General features: G+C 35.9%; 1 protein-coding gene across 4 annotated transcripts in view; it reads right to left on the reverse strand.

The window, feature by feature from the left end:
* LOC134667014 (rho GTPase-activating protein 7) overlaps positions 1-18,170 on the reverse strand; it is a 383,984-nt gene that overhangs the window by 73,918 nt on the left and 291,896 nt on the right. The window contains exon 1 of one of the 4 annotated variants that reach the window (XM_063524337.1): positions 8,555-8,875. The exons of the other annotated variants lie outside the window; for them this stretch is intronic. Coding sequence (XP_063380407.1) covers positions 8,555-8,591 — 37 coding nt within the window. The 5' untranslated portion in view covers positions 8,592-8,875. Of the gene's footprint in view, positions 1-8,554; positions 8,876-18,170 lie in introns of those variants that run through there. 4 annotated transcript variants of the gene reach the window in all.

Below are 18,170 nucleotides of genomic sequence, written 5' to 3' on the forward strand. Positions count from 1 at the left end.
ATACATGCTTTTACTTAAGCAAGTTACCAGTTATTTAAGGTTTAGGAGCTGGTTGCAAATTATCACCGACTCTATAATACCGTAGGTATTTGTCATTTGTTTACGTTGAAAGCAAATAAAAAGGTGTCAAAAACACCCATATAAAACTTTTCACACCTTTGTGATAATATTACGTGTGTTTACATAACGCAATTTTACGTTATGTTGGATTTAAAATAATATTCTTAATTCTAGTAAGTATAGATGTATGTATTTATAATAAATATGAGGTGTAAACGTATATGAGGTGATCACCGAGTAAATAATAATTGACATAAAAAATACTTAAACTTATTTTTTTTTATATTACATGTACCTTACCAACTAATAAACCTTAAACATATTTTTTTTCCATGTGCGTTTTAATGAAATTGTTTGACAAAATATTTCAATTACCAAAAACAACGTCTCTAGTTGACGGATACAGTAAGCATTTATCAATGGAATTTTACAACACCAATAAGTACATATTAGAGTAGCCGTTCCAGTTCTAAGCAGATAATGAAGTGAAGTGGACATCGTTACGATAGTGGCCCGGAAGGCGTTAACGTTTACATAAAGGAGCCATCTGCTGATGTCAGAGCCGATAACACTTCATCTGTTTTGAGCACGGCTTGGTGCTGTGGAGGCTGCTACTTATAGTTCGTTTTTTTAGCATTAGAAAGAACTTGAAAGAAGGTAAGCGATCTTTGTGAGGGGGCAGGTAGAGGAGCCTCACAGGGATGATGGGAATGAAAAGGCAGGATCCAGAGCGATGAGGGGTATTTATTATTTAAATAAAAAGGCACCTGTAACAATACAGGTTACATGTTAACAGATAGGTATGTATAAAAATACTTTCGTAATTCAGAAGGTTAGAAATCAAATAACTTACAATATGTGCCTTGGTGATGATGTAGATATATATCTGGAAGGTGTGCAGGGCCACAAAACGAGCACTATACTGAACTGCACGCACTTATGAATTATTACGTTTACTAATAAAAATCACACTTAAACGGTCGTGTTTAGAAACTTGGGAAGTACAGTCCGTTAGATAAAATGATGTTTATCGATCAAAGTATGTGATCGAACTGAAAATAAAAATCATTGAATGGAATTTGGAATAGGATTTGAATTTCAAAAAGGAATTTAGAATTTGTATGGTGCCAGAAATAGTATGAAGGTCGATAGTGTAGCGCTTCGTTACACGCACCGTTACACTACCGGGGTCGCCCTGGAAGGGAAAATCCTGGGGCTTATGGCCAAAGGATTTTTCCGTAATGTAAATATAATGTAATGAATATGGGTATGAGTGATAAATTTAGAAGGTGGGGATGTTATATACAATGTTTATCATACAAGAGAGGCGATTTAAACATGCATACCAAAGGTCATTCATACATCATCTTATAAAATTTTGGTTAATTGTTTAACCAAAATAAGTTTCAATAGAGTACTCCTTTAAGTAGAGGACGTACTCATTAAATCGCTCTCCATTAGTATTAAGGCTTATTAATCAGTAACCACCCGCTGAATATTAATGAATCTAAATATAATATCTACAATAATGTGTACCTACAAAGAGTACGATTGTTGAAATTTATTCAACAAAATAATGCCGAGTGGAATGTAGGATTACTACAAAATATCATAAGATAATTCCTTAATGGAATTAATAAATGTACTGTACGGTACGTATGTACCTAAGTACGTAAATATGAACGTTATGTCAAGGGAAGAAATATATAAATAAGTATTGTTCTAACTCTGGTAGAGTTAGCTTTGAATAACGTTATATGAACGTAATATAACGTTATATAAATTAAATAGTATAAATGAACGTATAAATTCGTACTAAGTAGGTATGTACGAAATGTAATGAGTCCGAAATGTATAATGGGGATGAGATATAATTATAAATGTATAACATTATATACAATATTTTACAAGTTAGGAGCTTAGGAGAAAAGTAGCTAAGTTTGAGCCAAATAAGAATCGAATTAAGGAAAAACAGTATATTATTTTAGAATTTTGGGGAGAGGTTTAAGGTCTCTAATATGCCATCGTCCGAGCATTTTGCCGGACATGTCTTGTAGGACATATACTAAGGGTGATATTTTTTTTAGGATAGAACATTTAATAAACTTGGGTGCAAGTTTAGCAGAATAGTGTTTAGGAGAATTACTAATTGCGTAATTTCGTTTCCAGACGATGTCATTTTCGTTGAATTCGAAATGTTGGTGATGTTTATTATACGATGAAGAATTGGTTTGGTGCGCTCTCCAAAGACGGGCTTGTACTTCGGAGAAGACAGGCTGGAGAAGACCAAGATTATCAGCGTATTCGTCTCTGGGCGCGAATATAATATCATCTGTGAGATCAGATTTATCGTATGCTGATCCACATGTGACTAATTCGCGACCAAATACAAGGAAAGAAGGAGTATAATTTGTTGTTTCATTTACGGAAGTATTAATAGCAAATTGTATCTTATGTAGGTTGATATCCCAATTCCTGTGGTCATCCTGTATGAATGAGGATATTGCTGTGGTAACAACTTTATTATATCTCTCCACGGGATTTGGTTGGGCGCATTTAATTGCGCAATAGTGTATTTTTGGGATCTGATAGGAGTGGAATAAGTCCGTTGTCTCTTGACTAACGAATTGAGGACCATGGTCAAGAATTATGGTCTGTGGGATTCCGTACACTAGGAAAACTAGGTTTTCTAGAATATGAACGATTACTGATGACGTAGCACGTTTAATCGCAAAGAGGAGGCAGTATTTTGAAAAACAGCAAGTAACGACAAAGATGAATCTGTTGTGTTTTAGTGTAGTAGGCAAGGGGCCGATCAAATCTATTGAAATGCATTGAAAGGGTCGAGAGCATTGCTTAGGTTTACCCATTAGGCCAAGTTTTAGTTGGGTTTGGTGTTTGCAAGCTAAGCAAGTCTCGCATTTGGCAATAAAATTTGAAATATCTTTGTACATTCCTGGCCAAAAATATTTCAATTTAACTTTATTGTATGTTTTAAATGTTCCGAAATGAGCGCAAGTTGGGGTGGAATGATTTTCTGTGATAATGGGTATTCTGTACTCTAGTGGGATAACTTCTTTCCAATTATACTCAGATTGGAGTAACGAAGGGGTTTTTGAGTATCGGTATAATTTATTATTATGTATTATGTAATCTGGAGTGGTGTTGGGGTTAGAACTGCATTTAGCGTAGATATTATTATACCAGTCGTCATTGGTATTAGAACTATTGTAGTTAATAACGTCTACTGAAGGTAAGCGTGATAAAGCGTCAGGGATTAGATGATCTTTACCACGTTTATGTTTAATTTCGAAGTTAAATGTAGATAGACGAATACTCCAGCGGGCTAGACGTCCGGTTGGATTATCTAGATGGAGAAACCATTGTAATGCGGAATGGTCTGTGTAGATTGTGAACTTTAAGCCGTTGTCAAGATAGCAACGCCAATGTTCTAGGGCTAGTAAGACACTTAAGAGTTCTCTTTCTGTAATTGAGTAATTTCTTTGGGGACCAGTTAGGGATTTGCTCATATAAGCAATGGGTTTCTCAACGCCATCAAATTCTTGGGTCAGCATGGCACCGATGCCGAAGCTGGATGCATCACAGTGGACTGCGAAGGGTTTTGAGAAGTCTGGGCAAGCAAGAACAGGGGTAGAGACTAGAGCTTCTTTAATGGATTTAAAGGCATTGTCTTCTAGTGATGTCCATTTAAATGGTGGTGCTTTTTTGGAAGTGGAGGTAAGTTTAGTTAGTGGTGCAACCTTTGTGCTGAAATCGGGGATAAAGCGTCTATACCAACTTGCTGTACCTAGGAACTTTTTAACTTCTCGAGGAGTTGTGGGAGGTGGGATGTTGAGTATTGCCTTAACCTTGTCAGGATCTGTTTGAAAGCCGTGTTCATTAACTATGTAACCAAGATATTTAAGTTCTTTTTTGAAAAATGAACACTTGGGGAAGTTTATAGTAATGTTGGCTTGTACTAGCCTTTGGTAAACTTTATTAAGTAAAGTGATGTGTTCATCGAAAGTATTACTTATGATGATAATATCATCTAAGTAGGTAAATACTGAGTTATCAAGGTTTTCAGAAGGGAATAACGCATCCATAAAGCGTTGTTGGGTAGCAGGGGCATTAGTCAATCCAAAAGGCATTACGCGAAACATGTACATGCCTTTTGAGGGTACATGGAAACTAGTTTTAGGTCTATCAGAAGGGCGTAGGGGTATTTCCCAAAATGCTTTTGCTATGTCTATCGATGATAGATATTTAGCATTTTTTAGATTATCTAGAATGTCAGAAATGAGTGGGAGTTTGTAGGCATCTTTGCGCGTAATCGAATTTAGTTTACGGCTGTCGATGCAAAAACGCCACGTTCCATCTTTTTTAGGAGTTATTATGACAGGGTTTAGCCATGGGCTTTCACAGGGTTCGATAACATTAAGCTTTAGCATTTCATCAACTTCTTTGCATAAAGCTTTTTGTTTCTCTGGAGAAAGCCTATAGCATCGCTGTTTGATTGGTGGATGGTCACCGGTATCTATGTGATGTTCAATGAGGTGGGTTCGTCCTAAGGGTTTGGTTTCTGTTGAAATATTTTTAAATTTTTCAATAATAGTATCTGAAATTAACTGTTGAGTTTCAGAAAGGTTGTCATAATTAGTGATGTGTTGGTTGCAGGTGGAAATAACTAGGGTATCTATATGTTTATCAGAATATGACGTTATGTCAGGTAATATGTGGGGAGTTATATTGAATTTTCTCCAAAAATTTGTGCCTAGAATCAAGGGTTGTTTTACAGTAGGGATAACATGAGCGGTAATAATAGCCACAATATTTTTGTACGAAATTGGTAGTTGAATTGTACCAATAGAGTATATAGGGTAGCCGTCGGCTACAGAGCCTACGACTTTATGGTCGTAATTTATGGTAAAATTGTGGGATAAGAGAATTTTATGGGAATTATTTCCGAAAATAGTTAAAGCACTGCCACTGTCTAAGAGGCCACATAAAGTTAAATTATTTGTCTGGATGTTGACATAAGGTCGTTCATCGTATGGATCTTGAGTGAAAAGTGCTGATGTAGTATTGTATGATGACATAAATAATTTAATGGTATCTAACCATTGGTTCCATTCTGTAGCAGTAGTTTTATTTAAGTTACTTTTCTCCTTTATGCGTTTTTTGGAAATTTATGGCAAACTGTACATTTTGCAAAAGTGACATTTTGTTTGCCACAGCGGAAGCATACTATATTTTTACTTGTACAAATATCTAAAGAATGATCGTTTGTTCTGCAACGCGGACAGGAGTAACGTAACGTAGAAGGTGGTGCTGTTACAGTATGGACCGGTTTATTAAATGGGAATGGTGGTATGTACGGTTGGGAAGGGGGGGTATGGTTAGAATCTTGTTGAATGTTGGTATAGTTGCTAGAGCTATAAGTAGAGGTAGTATTACAGCTTTCGTACCATTTGCACGATTGGAATAATGTGTCTATAGACGTAACATCTGTAGGAACTAATCTGGAACTGTAATAAGGGCTCATGTTTCTACGGAGGATATCTATTTTTTGTTTTTCAGAAAGGGGTTCATGTAATTTGGAAAAGAGGGCTTCCATGGCTGAAAAATACATTATTATTCGTTCATGTTGTTTTTGTTTACGGGAATGTATATTTTGTAGTAAGTTGTGGTCATGGTCATGCAATTCGAAATCTTTTAAGAAGTGGGTTTTAAATGATTTCCAATCTGTAAGGGTTGTTTTCTTTGACCTATACCAATCTAAAGGAGTGCCTGATAAAAAATCGTATATATATTTGTGTAAGCGTTTGTCGTCAATGTTACGCGTAATTGCAAACTCTTCGATGTTTCGAATAAAATCATAAGGGCAACTATCGCCTTTATAGTTGAATTTTTTAAAATCGCTTGGTTTTGCTTCAGAGAGGTTGGTTAATTTTCGAGCAAGTAGGTCTAAATTTGTGGAATCATCTATCAAAGAGGTTGCTGACGCGTAAGTTGACGTTGTTGTTGACGGTTGTGACATGTTAAATTTTGTTTGACATGTTGACAATAATTCGCATATTTTCGAATAGTTGTCAATAATTTCTGGAGATAATTCAGTGGTAATATAGAGACGTTCTATTCTGTTATATAAATGAAATAAGAAAACCGCTATTCTATCGTGCTTCGCTTGGTTGGTGGTCGCAAGCTGTAGCTGAGAAGAAACTATTGTGAGGCATCTGTTAATTTCGGTGATATCCTGTTCAAGATCATATGGGCTGGAGAGATTCGAACACGGGTCCGCGAATAAATTTGGAGTGAGGAGCTGTCTTAAATCATCAGCCTGCGCGGTGGCTGGGAACTGAATGTTCCTGAGTTTGAGCTCATAGATGAGTTCAGGTTTATTTAATAGTGCTGGATTCATTGTTTATTAAAGTGGATACCTATTATGAAGAGAATAATTGATGTTATCAATATAAATAAAATATGTAGTTATTAAATTTTATTTTTTATTGAATCGAAAGGAGAAGTTTATTGTGATATTAGGCTTAGTTGTGTATATTTATTTAATCGGGTGAAGGATAAGCTATCGGATTATCTCCAACAGTACTGCCGTAAGTCAGGATTGGTTCGCACTTCAGTGACTCCAAGGAGTTTTAAAAACACTTAGGATTGAAACCAATTTGTGAGATTTCAGTGGAAATCTTGGATTGTGTAATTGTATGTGATAGATGTTTTGTGTAATCACTATGTTAAGAGTTTTGTTACGTGGCGCGACAAAAAGCGTAGGACGTTGGCATAATAGGGATTAGAAAATAGATATAGATAAATTGGTATAAGATGATGAATGATGATAGATGTATATGTAATTGGTTATTTAAGGGGGGAATTTTGGTTAAACGGTTGAGGATTAGATAAAAGGTTGGTTGTAAAATAGAAAATTAAATAAAATGATGTTAGGCCGAGAGATATTGCGAAAATTTGAGTTGGGTCGACTATAACCTTTTAGAATTTTGAAAAAATCTTAAAGCTAGCAATTACAAACAATATAAAAAAAAAAATTGGTAGAATAAGGAAAAATGTAGAACTGGAACAGCTGGTTGCGGTTGTTGGGTAGGAGCAGGTGCTGGCACGGAGGAACTGGGACGGGCTGCTCAGCGTCGTAGGCGGGTGGGTGTCTTGTCAGGTCCGGGTTTGAGCACGTTGATGGCGCCAGTGTGAGGGGGCAGGTAGAGGAGCCTCACAGGGATGATGGGAATGAAAAGGCAGGATCCAGAGCGATGAGGGGTATTTATTATTTAAATAAAAAGGCACCTGTAACAATACAGGTTACATGTTAACAGATAGGTATGTATAAAAATACTTTCGTAATTCAGAAGGTTAGAAATCAAATAACTTACAATATGTGCCTTGGTGATGATGTAGATATATATCTGGAAGGTGTGCAGGGCCACAAAACGAGCACTATACTGAACTGCACGCACTTATGAATTATTACGTTTACTAATAAAAATCACACTTAAACGGTCGTGTTTAGAAACTTGGGAAGTACAGTCCGTTAGATAAAATGATGTTTATCGATCAAAGTATGTGATCGAACTGAAAATAAAAATCATTGAATGGAATTTGGAATAGGATTTGAATTTCAAAAAGGAATTTAGAATTTGTATGGTGCCAGAAATAGTATGAAGGTCGATAGTGTAGCGCTTCGTTACACGCACCGTTACAATCTTGACATGTCTTTTAATTGAAAAACGCTTTTTTAAAATCAGTAACTATTACTTATGAAAGCAGAAGAATATAAATGATCGTATTAGATTCACAATTGTTACATATTTGTCGTAACTTATTTTTAAAATGTGTTTTTCAATTAAAAGACACATCAAGATTGTTTACCTTATTTCTAATGCTAAAAAAAACGAACTATAGTACATTCTTGTTGGGTTAAAGGCATCAAAGTATCTATAAATCCTGTGGCCGACAGTAAATAGTTAAAATTTAGTAGCTGTTTAGCTTACGAATTGTCTGCTCGCGGTTTCGATTTATGTAAAATGTAGGTACCTAAAATATTATCTGTACATAATATGTATGTGTAAGACATAAGATAAAAATTAAATGGGACACTAGCATTTTCAGGATACAATGATTCGAAATATTTTTGGTTTCTCTTTGTATTGAAATATAAATTTGTCTGCCCGCGGTTTCGATTTATGTAAAATGTAGGTATTTACCTAAAATATTATATGTAGGTACATAATATGTACGTGTAAGACATAAGAAAAAAAAAAGAAATGGGACACCAGCATTTTCAGGAATACAATGATTCGAAATATTTTTGGTTTCTCTTCGTATTGAAATATAAATTGCATGTAGGTACTACATACAGCTGCAGTAAAAGTGCGTACCTACTTCATGAATGTAATTCATTCATAAAGTGGGTATGCAATTTTGTAGCATTTCAAAAGATTCTAAAAATTAATAAAAATAAAAGAGATACCTGTGATTTGCACTATGTTCAAATTAGGCACACTCATGTTGGACTGCCCACCAACTCACTGGCACTTCGAAAATCGGTTAAATTCGATCATACGCTTATTAACACCATTTTCTACACAAATTAACACATATCTAACGAGCAGTTTTCCATCACGTTACACCATCAACCGGTTCCGATATAAAAGAGTTATGGTTTTTATGGTCAAGTTATACGTTTACTTTCACTCGTTTTTATGGTTATTGATGGTTTTCAATGGGTTTTTCGCGGCGGTTGCGTAAAAATTAATAGAAAATTTACCATTGAAAACACATTTAAAAAGTATAATAAACCGGAATTAGAGCGAAACACTTTTGATACTTTTCGGTCGAAGTCATTAACACTGCAATAAACTTGTAACTAAATCCATATAAACAAGCTATTTAATTTCATTTATAATGCATAGTAAACTACTCGTTAACCACATTTTCCGCTTTGAACAAAATGAAAACTCTAAAAACGAGTTTATTTTTTTAAATTTAAATATTAAACGCAAAGCACATCAAACAGTAATTCTCGTAAATTTAAAACATTTTTCACCACAACAATACAATATAATCACAATTTTCTCGTTTGTTTTTCGTTCAAAAACATGCGTTCGCGTACCAGAGCTGTGTTGGAATGATTATCAGTTTTTTTTATCAGAAACTAGTCACTTACGTATTGTGTATTAGCGTCTGCGATAGCGGGACTATGATTCAGTATTGGAAACTGTTTTTGGATACGGTAATTTTGTTTTAGTTTATGGGTTTTTAATCTGGCTTTTATGTAGGTACCTAGTTAGGAGTAGGTCACTTATGACATTTATGTGAATTCGTGATTATTGATTAATGTTTAACATAAAGCAGTTAAGTCGATTGGTAACGGAAAAAATCAATTCGCCTCAATCTGTTGAATTCATTTTTCGTTCTATTTAGCGATGATTGTATACAATGCTTGATTGTAGCAATTGCTTAGGTAAATGAAGTTACTTTCTTTCTGAAATGACATTGATATGTCATAGTTTACAATTATTTGGTTGAGTTATAATATAATAAATATAATGCCCGTTTTACAACAAATAAAATGTATATGTCGCAGTAAGATAGATAAAGCCGTTATATAGTTATAACCCTAGGGACATAGTTATACCTGTCGTCACATAGTTATACGAAAGCGATTCATTACTATCTTACTAGGAATATAACTATAATACGTCTTTAGTTTAGTGAAATAGTTATATTACTGGATTAAGTTTAGTGAAATAATTGTAGGTATCTAGGAGTGCGGCGGAGTGACTGAGTGACGGATGTATAGTTATATCCCTAGGGATATAGTTATATGCCGTATGGTACGTATTATAATCATATTCCTAGTAAGATAGTAATTGTAGGTAGGAGTGCGGCGGTGCGGCGGAGGTCTAGTTATATCCCTAGGGATATAGTTATATGCCGTATAGTACGTATTATAATCATATTCCTAATAGTAAGATAGTAATATCTTACTAGGAATATAATTATAACACGTTTCTATTTTAGTAATATATAATATTTTACGTAATATTGCTAAAAAGTATTACAACTAATTGTAATATAATAATAAAAATAAAAACGAATATACTAGTTTACTGTTTTCTTTGATTCCTTGGCAGATTTATAACCATTTAACCACATTAATTTAGTCAAATACCGTATTATAATCTAATTCCTAGTAAGATATTACTATTTTACTTGGAATATGTACTTACTGTATCTTACTAGGAATTCCTAGTAAGATATTACTATTTTACTAGGAATATGATTATAATACGTATTATACGGCATATAACTATATCCCTAGGGATATAGCTATACCTCCGCCGCACCGCCGGTCTCCTAGGTACCTACAATTATTTCACTAAACTTAATCCAGTAATATAACTATATCACTAAACTAAAGACGTATTATAGTTATATTCCTAGTAAGATAGCAATGAATCGCTTTCGTATAACTATGTTACGACATATAATTATATCCCTAGGGTTATAACTATATAACGGCTTTATCTATCTTAGGGGTCATCCATTAATTACGTCACACGAATTTCTAGGTTTTTTGACCCCTCCTCCCTTCTTGTCACACTTGGTCACATTTGGCAAACCCCTCCCCCCTAGGTGTGACGTCACATTTTTTCTACGAAATCGCCAAATCGAATGAAGTAAGTACAGTCAAGGAATTTAAATTCCGACCCATTTCGTACTTTGTCACAGTGACAATCAATATGAAAGCCGCTAGAGACCTCATACGGTTGTCACTGTGACAAAGTACGAAATGGGTCGGAATTTAAATTCCTTGACTGTACCTAAATATTATTAATATTTTATCAAAATATTTTTGACGATATAAATATTAGTAATTTTATAACCCAAAACTGCTTAGGAAAGAAAATTAAACAGATATAAACGATTATCGTTTTAAAAACTTGTTACCTATTTAAATGTACAGCGAATAAAATAATTTAAATAAATTTTCGGTTACTGCTGAAGTTAAAGTGACGTCACAAAGTTTGTGCCTCCCCCCTCCCCCATGTCACAATATGTCACATTTTCTTGACCCCCTCCCTCCCCCTAAACGTGTGATGTAATTAATGGATGACCCCTTACTGCGACATATATATCGACAGGGATATGATGGATCGTGATTAACTTTTGTGTTCAAAACTGATAAAAAAATACAAATTTCCTAAAATTACCTAAGTGTCATTTAAAGTTTCCTTTATACTTAGCCATTGGTATCTAATATAAGTTAACGGAATTCTATAAAAACACCGCGTATATACATATTTTTTTTGCATAATGTAGATAAACCATTTTTAGGATTTCCATTATTTATACATGGCCCGACACTCACTTGGCAGTTTTTTTACTGAATTATAAGTGAAGATAAGATACCTACACGTAAAAAAGCCGGCAAATATTCCTAAACTATATCTAGAAAATAAGTTGTACTAGCTGCATAATGTTTATTATAAACTTTAAATAAACATAAAAAATACCTACCTTATCCAAGTTTTCTAACATCACGTTTCCCAACGTCCGAATGACTTTAAAAATTAAGTAAAATATTTAGAGCCCTCCTTATCAGTGACTGACATTCAATATGTTATTATTTGTACACATATTTGGGCGACGTCGATCAACATCAGAACCATGTTTAACCTTATACTTTTGTCATAGAGTTTATTTTGAATTGATGCGTTCATCATCATCATCTCAGCCATAAGACGTCCACTGCTGAACATAGCGATGCGTTCAAAGTCATTAAAATTAAAACTAAGGATTGGAATTAAAAGTTGTTTTTTTCTTGTATTACGAACAGCGTATGATGAGTAAACAAATTGAACATGATTTTCGAATAATGATTAATGATTGATTACAGACGTCAAAAAGTCAGTCGCTTTTCGGTGACAAAAAAACTAATACCAATAAGGTCTACCTATAGTTTACCCTCTGGGTTGGAAGGTCAGATGGCAGCCGCTTTGGTGAAAACTAGTGACTACGCCAAGCCTCGGGATTAGTTGCCCAGCGGAACCCAGGCTCCCATGAGCCGTGTAAAATGCCGGGATAACGCCAGGAAGATGATGATGACCGGCGTCAGAAAGTTTAAAATAAATATAACAAACAATGCATGCACTGAGGCCACGTAAACTAGGTAATCGCACCATTACCAGAATCTTACTCATACACCGTGCGAAATAAACCAGCGCTAAACAACACTGCACGATAGCCATCAATCATTATCGCTTCCTTCTCTTAAAAAAAAGTCAGATCATACAAAAGAATTCATGGCACTTACAACATTTTCTTAAGGAGAGCCGTAGATGTATGGCGTGAGTCATACAGGCTGTTATCAGTTTCTAGATTTGCGAGATCGGTGAATGAATGTGTCATCGCAGGTATGAAAATCTTGAATAGCATTATCGTGTTACCTCACTTACCAAGTGCATTGTTGAGTACACAATGCGACTTGATAAAATAATTTGAAGCGGTATTCGAACTTTAAATATTTGATCTTGATTTGATAGTACTTGTAAGGTATCTTAGGTATCGCGCGCAATCATACAGAATGTCATATTGAATTTTATTAGAATGAAAAAAGCAAAGGAAATGCTAGGTTTACACCTAAGAGTTCAAGCTTCAAATAGTTCAAATATAAAACATGGAAGTATATTATAAACTGAAAATCACTTTTACTTTGACTCCAATAGGAAAAGTCCTTGTTATAAAGCGCTGAATGGGCACCCTACCCATAAATCTTTACGCCGATACTCGCGGTCGCGGCATTAATGCAGCCAAGAGCCCATATTTCTGCGTGAAGTGTGGTTATACGAGGCAGTGCTCCTCTTGGGCCTTATAAAGATTTTACGATGTGTGAGGTTAAGTACGTCACTATATTAAAGATGTGTACTTAATAGCTGAGAATATCAAGTAGTATAGCAATTTAACATCTTGTAAGGCAAATTTGTAAGTCTATTCTTTAAAAAATGCGCATTAGGCGCATGCCAGGCGTGGCTCACTCCGCGATTTCGTCGCTTTGCTACAGGTAGCTAAAAGTAGGTACATCCGTTCGACCCCAATTTTGGGGTTGGCCATAAGCCGCGCGTGGCGCTGTCGCCACCTAGCGGCCATATCTGTGCTGTCCGTGACAGACGCGTTTTGTTAGAGTCTGAGTCTTCTGTACATAGTACTATTATTTATTGCATAACTTTTAATAAATTCTTTCATTTCTAAAGTACCCAATATTGCTGGCATATTTTCATCGAGTTTCTATCTTATGCCTTGTGCCAGTGCTAAGCAGCACAAACCAGTCACAGAAGTATATTTGGGCTTTTACGAATTGCCAGATGTTCCTGCGAGTATGTTTGAAATAGGACGCTAATATGTATATTCCGTATTTTGCGACATGGTGGAGTTGGTGGAAAGTGATTCAGAGTATATTCGCGTGCTGATTTGGGCCCATTCAGGTGACTCGCAATGTTGGTAAAACCTGTTTGTATGATGGTATATTTAGAAAGGGCTAAGAGTAGGTAGCTGACATTTTGAGTTTTCCTGAGACTTATTTTCGGTATCAAAGAAATATTTATTTATTGACTCACTTGACTCAGAGGGAGTTAAGTTGTAGGAAATTGAACGATTCTGTACAAACGTATATAAATGCAGTTCCGTCATTCGTCAATTACTTAGCAAAACATTTCCGCTGGAGTCAGTTATCGTTAGCGCTTTACATATAGCTATAAAGAAGTCGCATCGTCACTGAACACATATATTTAAGTAGTTTAAGAAAAAGTACAAATATACCTTGTCGCTTAATAATGGGAAGGTTTAGGATATGCATACATATTTATACTTGCAAACATATTTACATAAAATAAAATTAGGTCGGCGGTAAAAATACCGCCTATAAGAAAGCACTTCTAAACGAACATTCTCTTTTTAAAGTCAGTTAAATATGAGTAAAAATCGGGCTGCTTTTGAAAACAACAACAGAAACGGATCATGCAAAGACTTTCATGAAAACACATAAATTAGGTTTAAATTTCACTTTAATTATCGTGTTTGAGCGTTTTAATATTTTTAATACTAAAGCAATGAGACTTTATAGTTCTGTTAAATATTGAATTTAAAATATTGTAGCTATTAAATGTATTCACAAGATTAATAAATAATTACAAGTGATCATTTTTGTTTTTTTAATCCACATAGACAAAACATACACCTACTACGCGCGTAATGCAGTTTTACTAGGAAGCATTCTTTTAGAGAACTGTACTCTAACCTGATAATGGGAATCCAACAAATTAACATAATTTATCGGCTTTTATTTTCACTATTTTATTTAACGAGCAAAATTTTGTTAGCATATTTTAAACCGCCTGCATTAATTTCGCATTTCCAGGTGACTATGGGTATGGCCGTAACGAACAGTAAAAAGGTGCAAAGTGGCACTTAGAATTCAATTTCGCAGAGAGAGTGCGTAAAGCTTGTCATAAAAACATATTCACGTGAAACAAGGCATTTGTTGCAGTGGACGGGCGTGGACTGAGGTAGTGAGACACGCCTTGGGGTAAGCGGGTAGCGTGTAACTGTTGCACTTGCTATTTACAAAGCTCTTTTGGTTACAGAACGCTATAGTAAAGTTTTGACGAAGAAGAAACGGTAAGATGATTTCGTTGTAAGTATGTATGTATTTTATGCCTTAGAGCCACCCCACACTAGCGTCTCCCGAGCGTCGGCGTTTACTCAACTATATGGCTGCTGAGTTGCCCGACGCAACGTTGGTGCAACTGCGCAGTGACGCCATTTTCCATAGCTCTGACTAGACGCCGACGCTCAAAATACGCTAGTGTAGGGTGGCCCTTACGGTTTAATGCTGTTTCGCGGATTTACATATTAACGTAGATTCGTGTCAGATGTGGAAATGAAGAAAATTGATGATAATGCTGATGTAAAATTAGGAAAAAAATAGTCATTTGTTTAGATTTTTTTTTTTTTTTTAGCCTATATGTGTGTCCCACTGCTGGGCAAAGGCCTCTCCCCTGATTCTCCATGACTCCCGATTTAGCGTTTCCTCCGGCCAGTTGTTAAGGAAGGCGTCAAAGTCGTCCCGCCATCTCCGCCTGGGCCTGCCCCGCCCACGCTTCTTCGTCGGCAACCACTTGGTGGCTATATTAGGCCACCTATCCGGATGCATACGATAGACGTGGCCAGCCCAGTCCCATTTGAGCCTGGCGGTTTTTTTTGCCGACGTCAGCAATGCGAGTTTTGGAGCGCAGCGTGGTGTTCCGGATGCGATCGATCCTTTTAACACCTAAAATGCTGCGCTCCATAGCGCGTTGGCAAACCTTCAGTTTGGACTTCTGGTTCTCTGTGAGTGACCATGTTTGGGCACCGTAGGTTAGGACAGGCAGTATACACATGTCGACGAGTTTTCGCTTAAGTGACAGTGGAAGATTTCCCTTCATTAGCTCTTTCATGGACCAGTAGCTCTTCCAGGCGTTATCGACCCGGCGTCCGACCTCTTGGTCTTGCCTGTTGCTGAAAGAGACTAGCTGGCCCAAGTAAATATACTCGTCGACATAATGTATAGTCTGCCCGTCTACCGCAACCCCACGTTTCTTGCTGTTGGTCATCACTTGCGTCTTTGCACGATTCATTTGAAGTCCAACCTGAAGGCTTGCGTTGCTCAGATCTTGGAGCATTTGCTGAAGTTCGGCTTCAGAGGAAGCAAAGAGAACGATGTCGTCGGCGAAACGGCGAGATAAATTAAATAAATCAAAATTTAAACAATCATGAGACATACATATGACAATGTAACAATGTATATCATGTCGCGCAAGTGACTACAAATACGTGAGTTAAACGATTTAGATTAAACAAATATATTTGCGAATCGTGTTGTACAAGGTATATGCTGCTTCAAAAGCGGTGTTTTTGACATATGTCACGCACAATCATTATGAGATTTATGAGTGGCTTTGAAAAATCTTGTTTAAGTATCGAGCTAAGCCACAGCCTTACTCGAATCTCATACAAATTCATGGCCTCGACTTAGGAGGTTATCCATAAAGCATGACGTTAGGACATTTTTACGAGACCCCGTGACTAGTTCTAGCCGAGATCTTGATTTTATGTTCTGTTTAAAATTCTACTACTTAGGAGATGAAATGTTTAGTGGTGGCAATAGATTTAGAGACACGATTATTTTAGTCACAAATCGTTAATGAATGCCGTACTTGTAGATTCAACACCTGTTTTTTTTGTTGTAGATGCAAAATACGAAAATATTTTTTATGGAATTATTTTAAAATAATATGCCTATTTTGTACAATGGCCAATTAAATATATATGTACCCAATTCATGAAACATTGTAGGTTATTCTTTTGTAACTATACCTACACCAATACTATTTTTTATACATTATCAAATCTATTTCTTTAATGTATGACTGTATGTACTTACCTATACTATGGTATTTAAAATAGGTAATTTATGTTAAGTTGTCAGAAGCAGCTGCATTTTATACAAACTCCACCTACTCAAGTCTTATCTAACTCATAAAACTAACAACTTCCTACTATCATCAAAGTTTTAAAAACTTTCGTTTATATTAATAAAGTTCAGCTTTCTGCACTAAGACATAATTTAAACGCCATAAAGATGCCTTGAAACAGAGGAAAGTGGCGGCCGCGCGAGTTTATGGCTAACTTATGCCAAGTTAAAGCAGCATTTTATTGGTACTAGAATCTTTACACATGACACTTTCGCATATTTTTACTTATAGAGTTATAGACTCTAGATGTATATCTTATAGATCACACACTATAGAGAGGTACCTATGTGGAAGATACTTAAAGATAAAATAGATATTGAGATTTTTAACTCGGTTGAATAGAGTTTAAGTAGAGAAAACATAAAATTGCATTATAATTACATGTATGTAATGTACAAAATGGCATAGGCTTTTGGATCGAACTTCCTTATCGGACGGTTTGCAGATGGGGGCTAGGCGAAAAAATGTGTAAGCGTTTGCCGTTACATACTAGTGCGATAGATGCAAACTTGCTGCCATTATGAGCCTCCCCATAATGCTCAAGAACCTTGCCGTTACTTGTATTTCTCTTTGATTAGTTAACCTTATACACAATAACAAATATTAAAGAAATAAAAGCGATAAATCAGCCCATTGCTCCTCCTGAACAGAGGAAACACAAAACGCCATTAAAACTGTTTGAAGAGGATAATTAAATTCTCAATTCACCGATGCACAAGATGATAAAATCTCACAGAATTGAAGAAGGAAAAATTTGCACTGAATTAATTCCATTTAAAAATGTGCTATATTTTGTGTTCTCATATTTTGGGAGTCTGATCGTAAAATTTGTTAAAATGATAAGTTTTCGAAGCCGCGCGGGTCCACTTCACGTATGAGAGTCTATCTTGACGCTAATGCATCTTGGGGGAGACCTCACACTCACACGAGTCACACCTTCTGTCATCAGTAAATCAAGCTAACGATTGCTAATGGACGATGACGCAGCGATAATTCATTGTGCTACAAATGTCGTAATGCTGAATTAGCATCTGCCCACGTGCTCATCCCACTAGATCCACGTCAGTTTGCTATTGCAAAATATGTATTACATGTGTCATTACTCATGACAATTGGACCTCCTGTCCGTAATAGTTTGCCAATAAAGTATAGAGTGTCGTGGTGCTGGCAACATCACATCGACTACTCAGCTTTCAGCAAAGTAAAGTTATGCAGAAAAGTCACTATACAGTGATGATTGAAGTGGGTGAATGCTGGAACAAGAGCACTTTGGACTATTGGATGGAACTTCACTGAATCAGTTCATCACACAAATAAATGCCCTTACCGGGATTCAAACCCAGGACCATCGGCTACATTGGTAGGGTCACTGAATGGTCACTACTCACTAGGCTAGACCGGTCTTTACAGATGCCTTCCATGACATCTCCATCCTTTACTTTTTACTTCTAAGTAGGTATTTAAGTAATCGTCGTATCGTGCCGATTCGTGCCACCAACATGAAAGAAGAGG

Source organism: Cydia fagiglandana, chromosome 1 (genome assembly GCF_963556715.1).
Source record: "Cydia fagiglandana chromosome 1, ilCydFagi1.1, whole genome shotgun sequence".
In the NCBI taxonomy this organism is placed as follows: domain Eukaryota; kingdom Metazoa; phylum Arthropoda; class Insecta; order Lepidoptera; family Tortricidae; genus Cydia; species Cydia fagiglandana.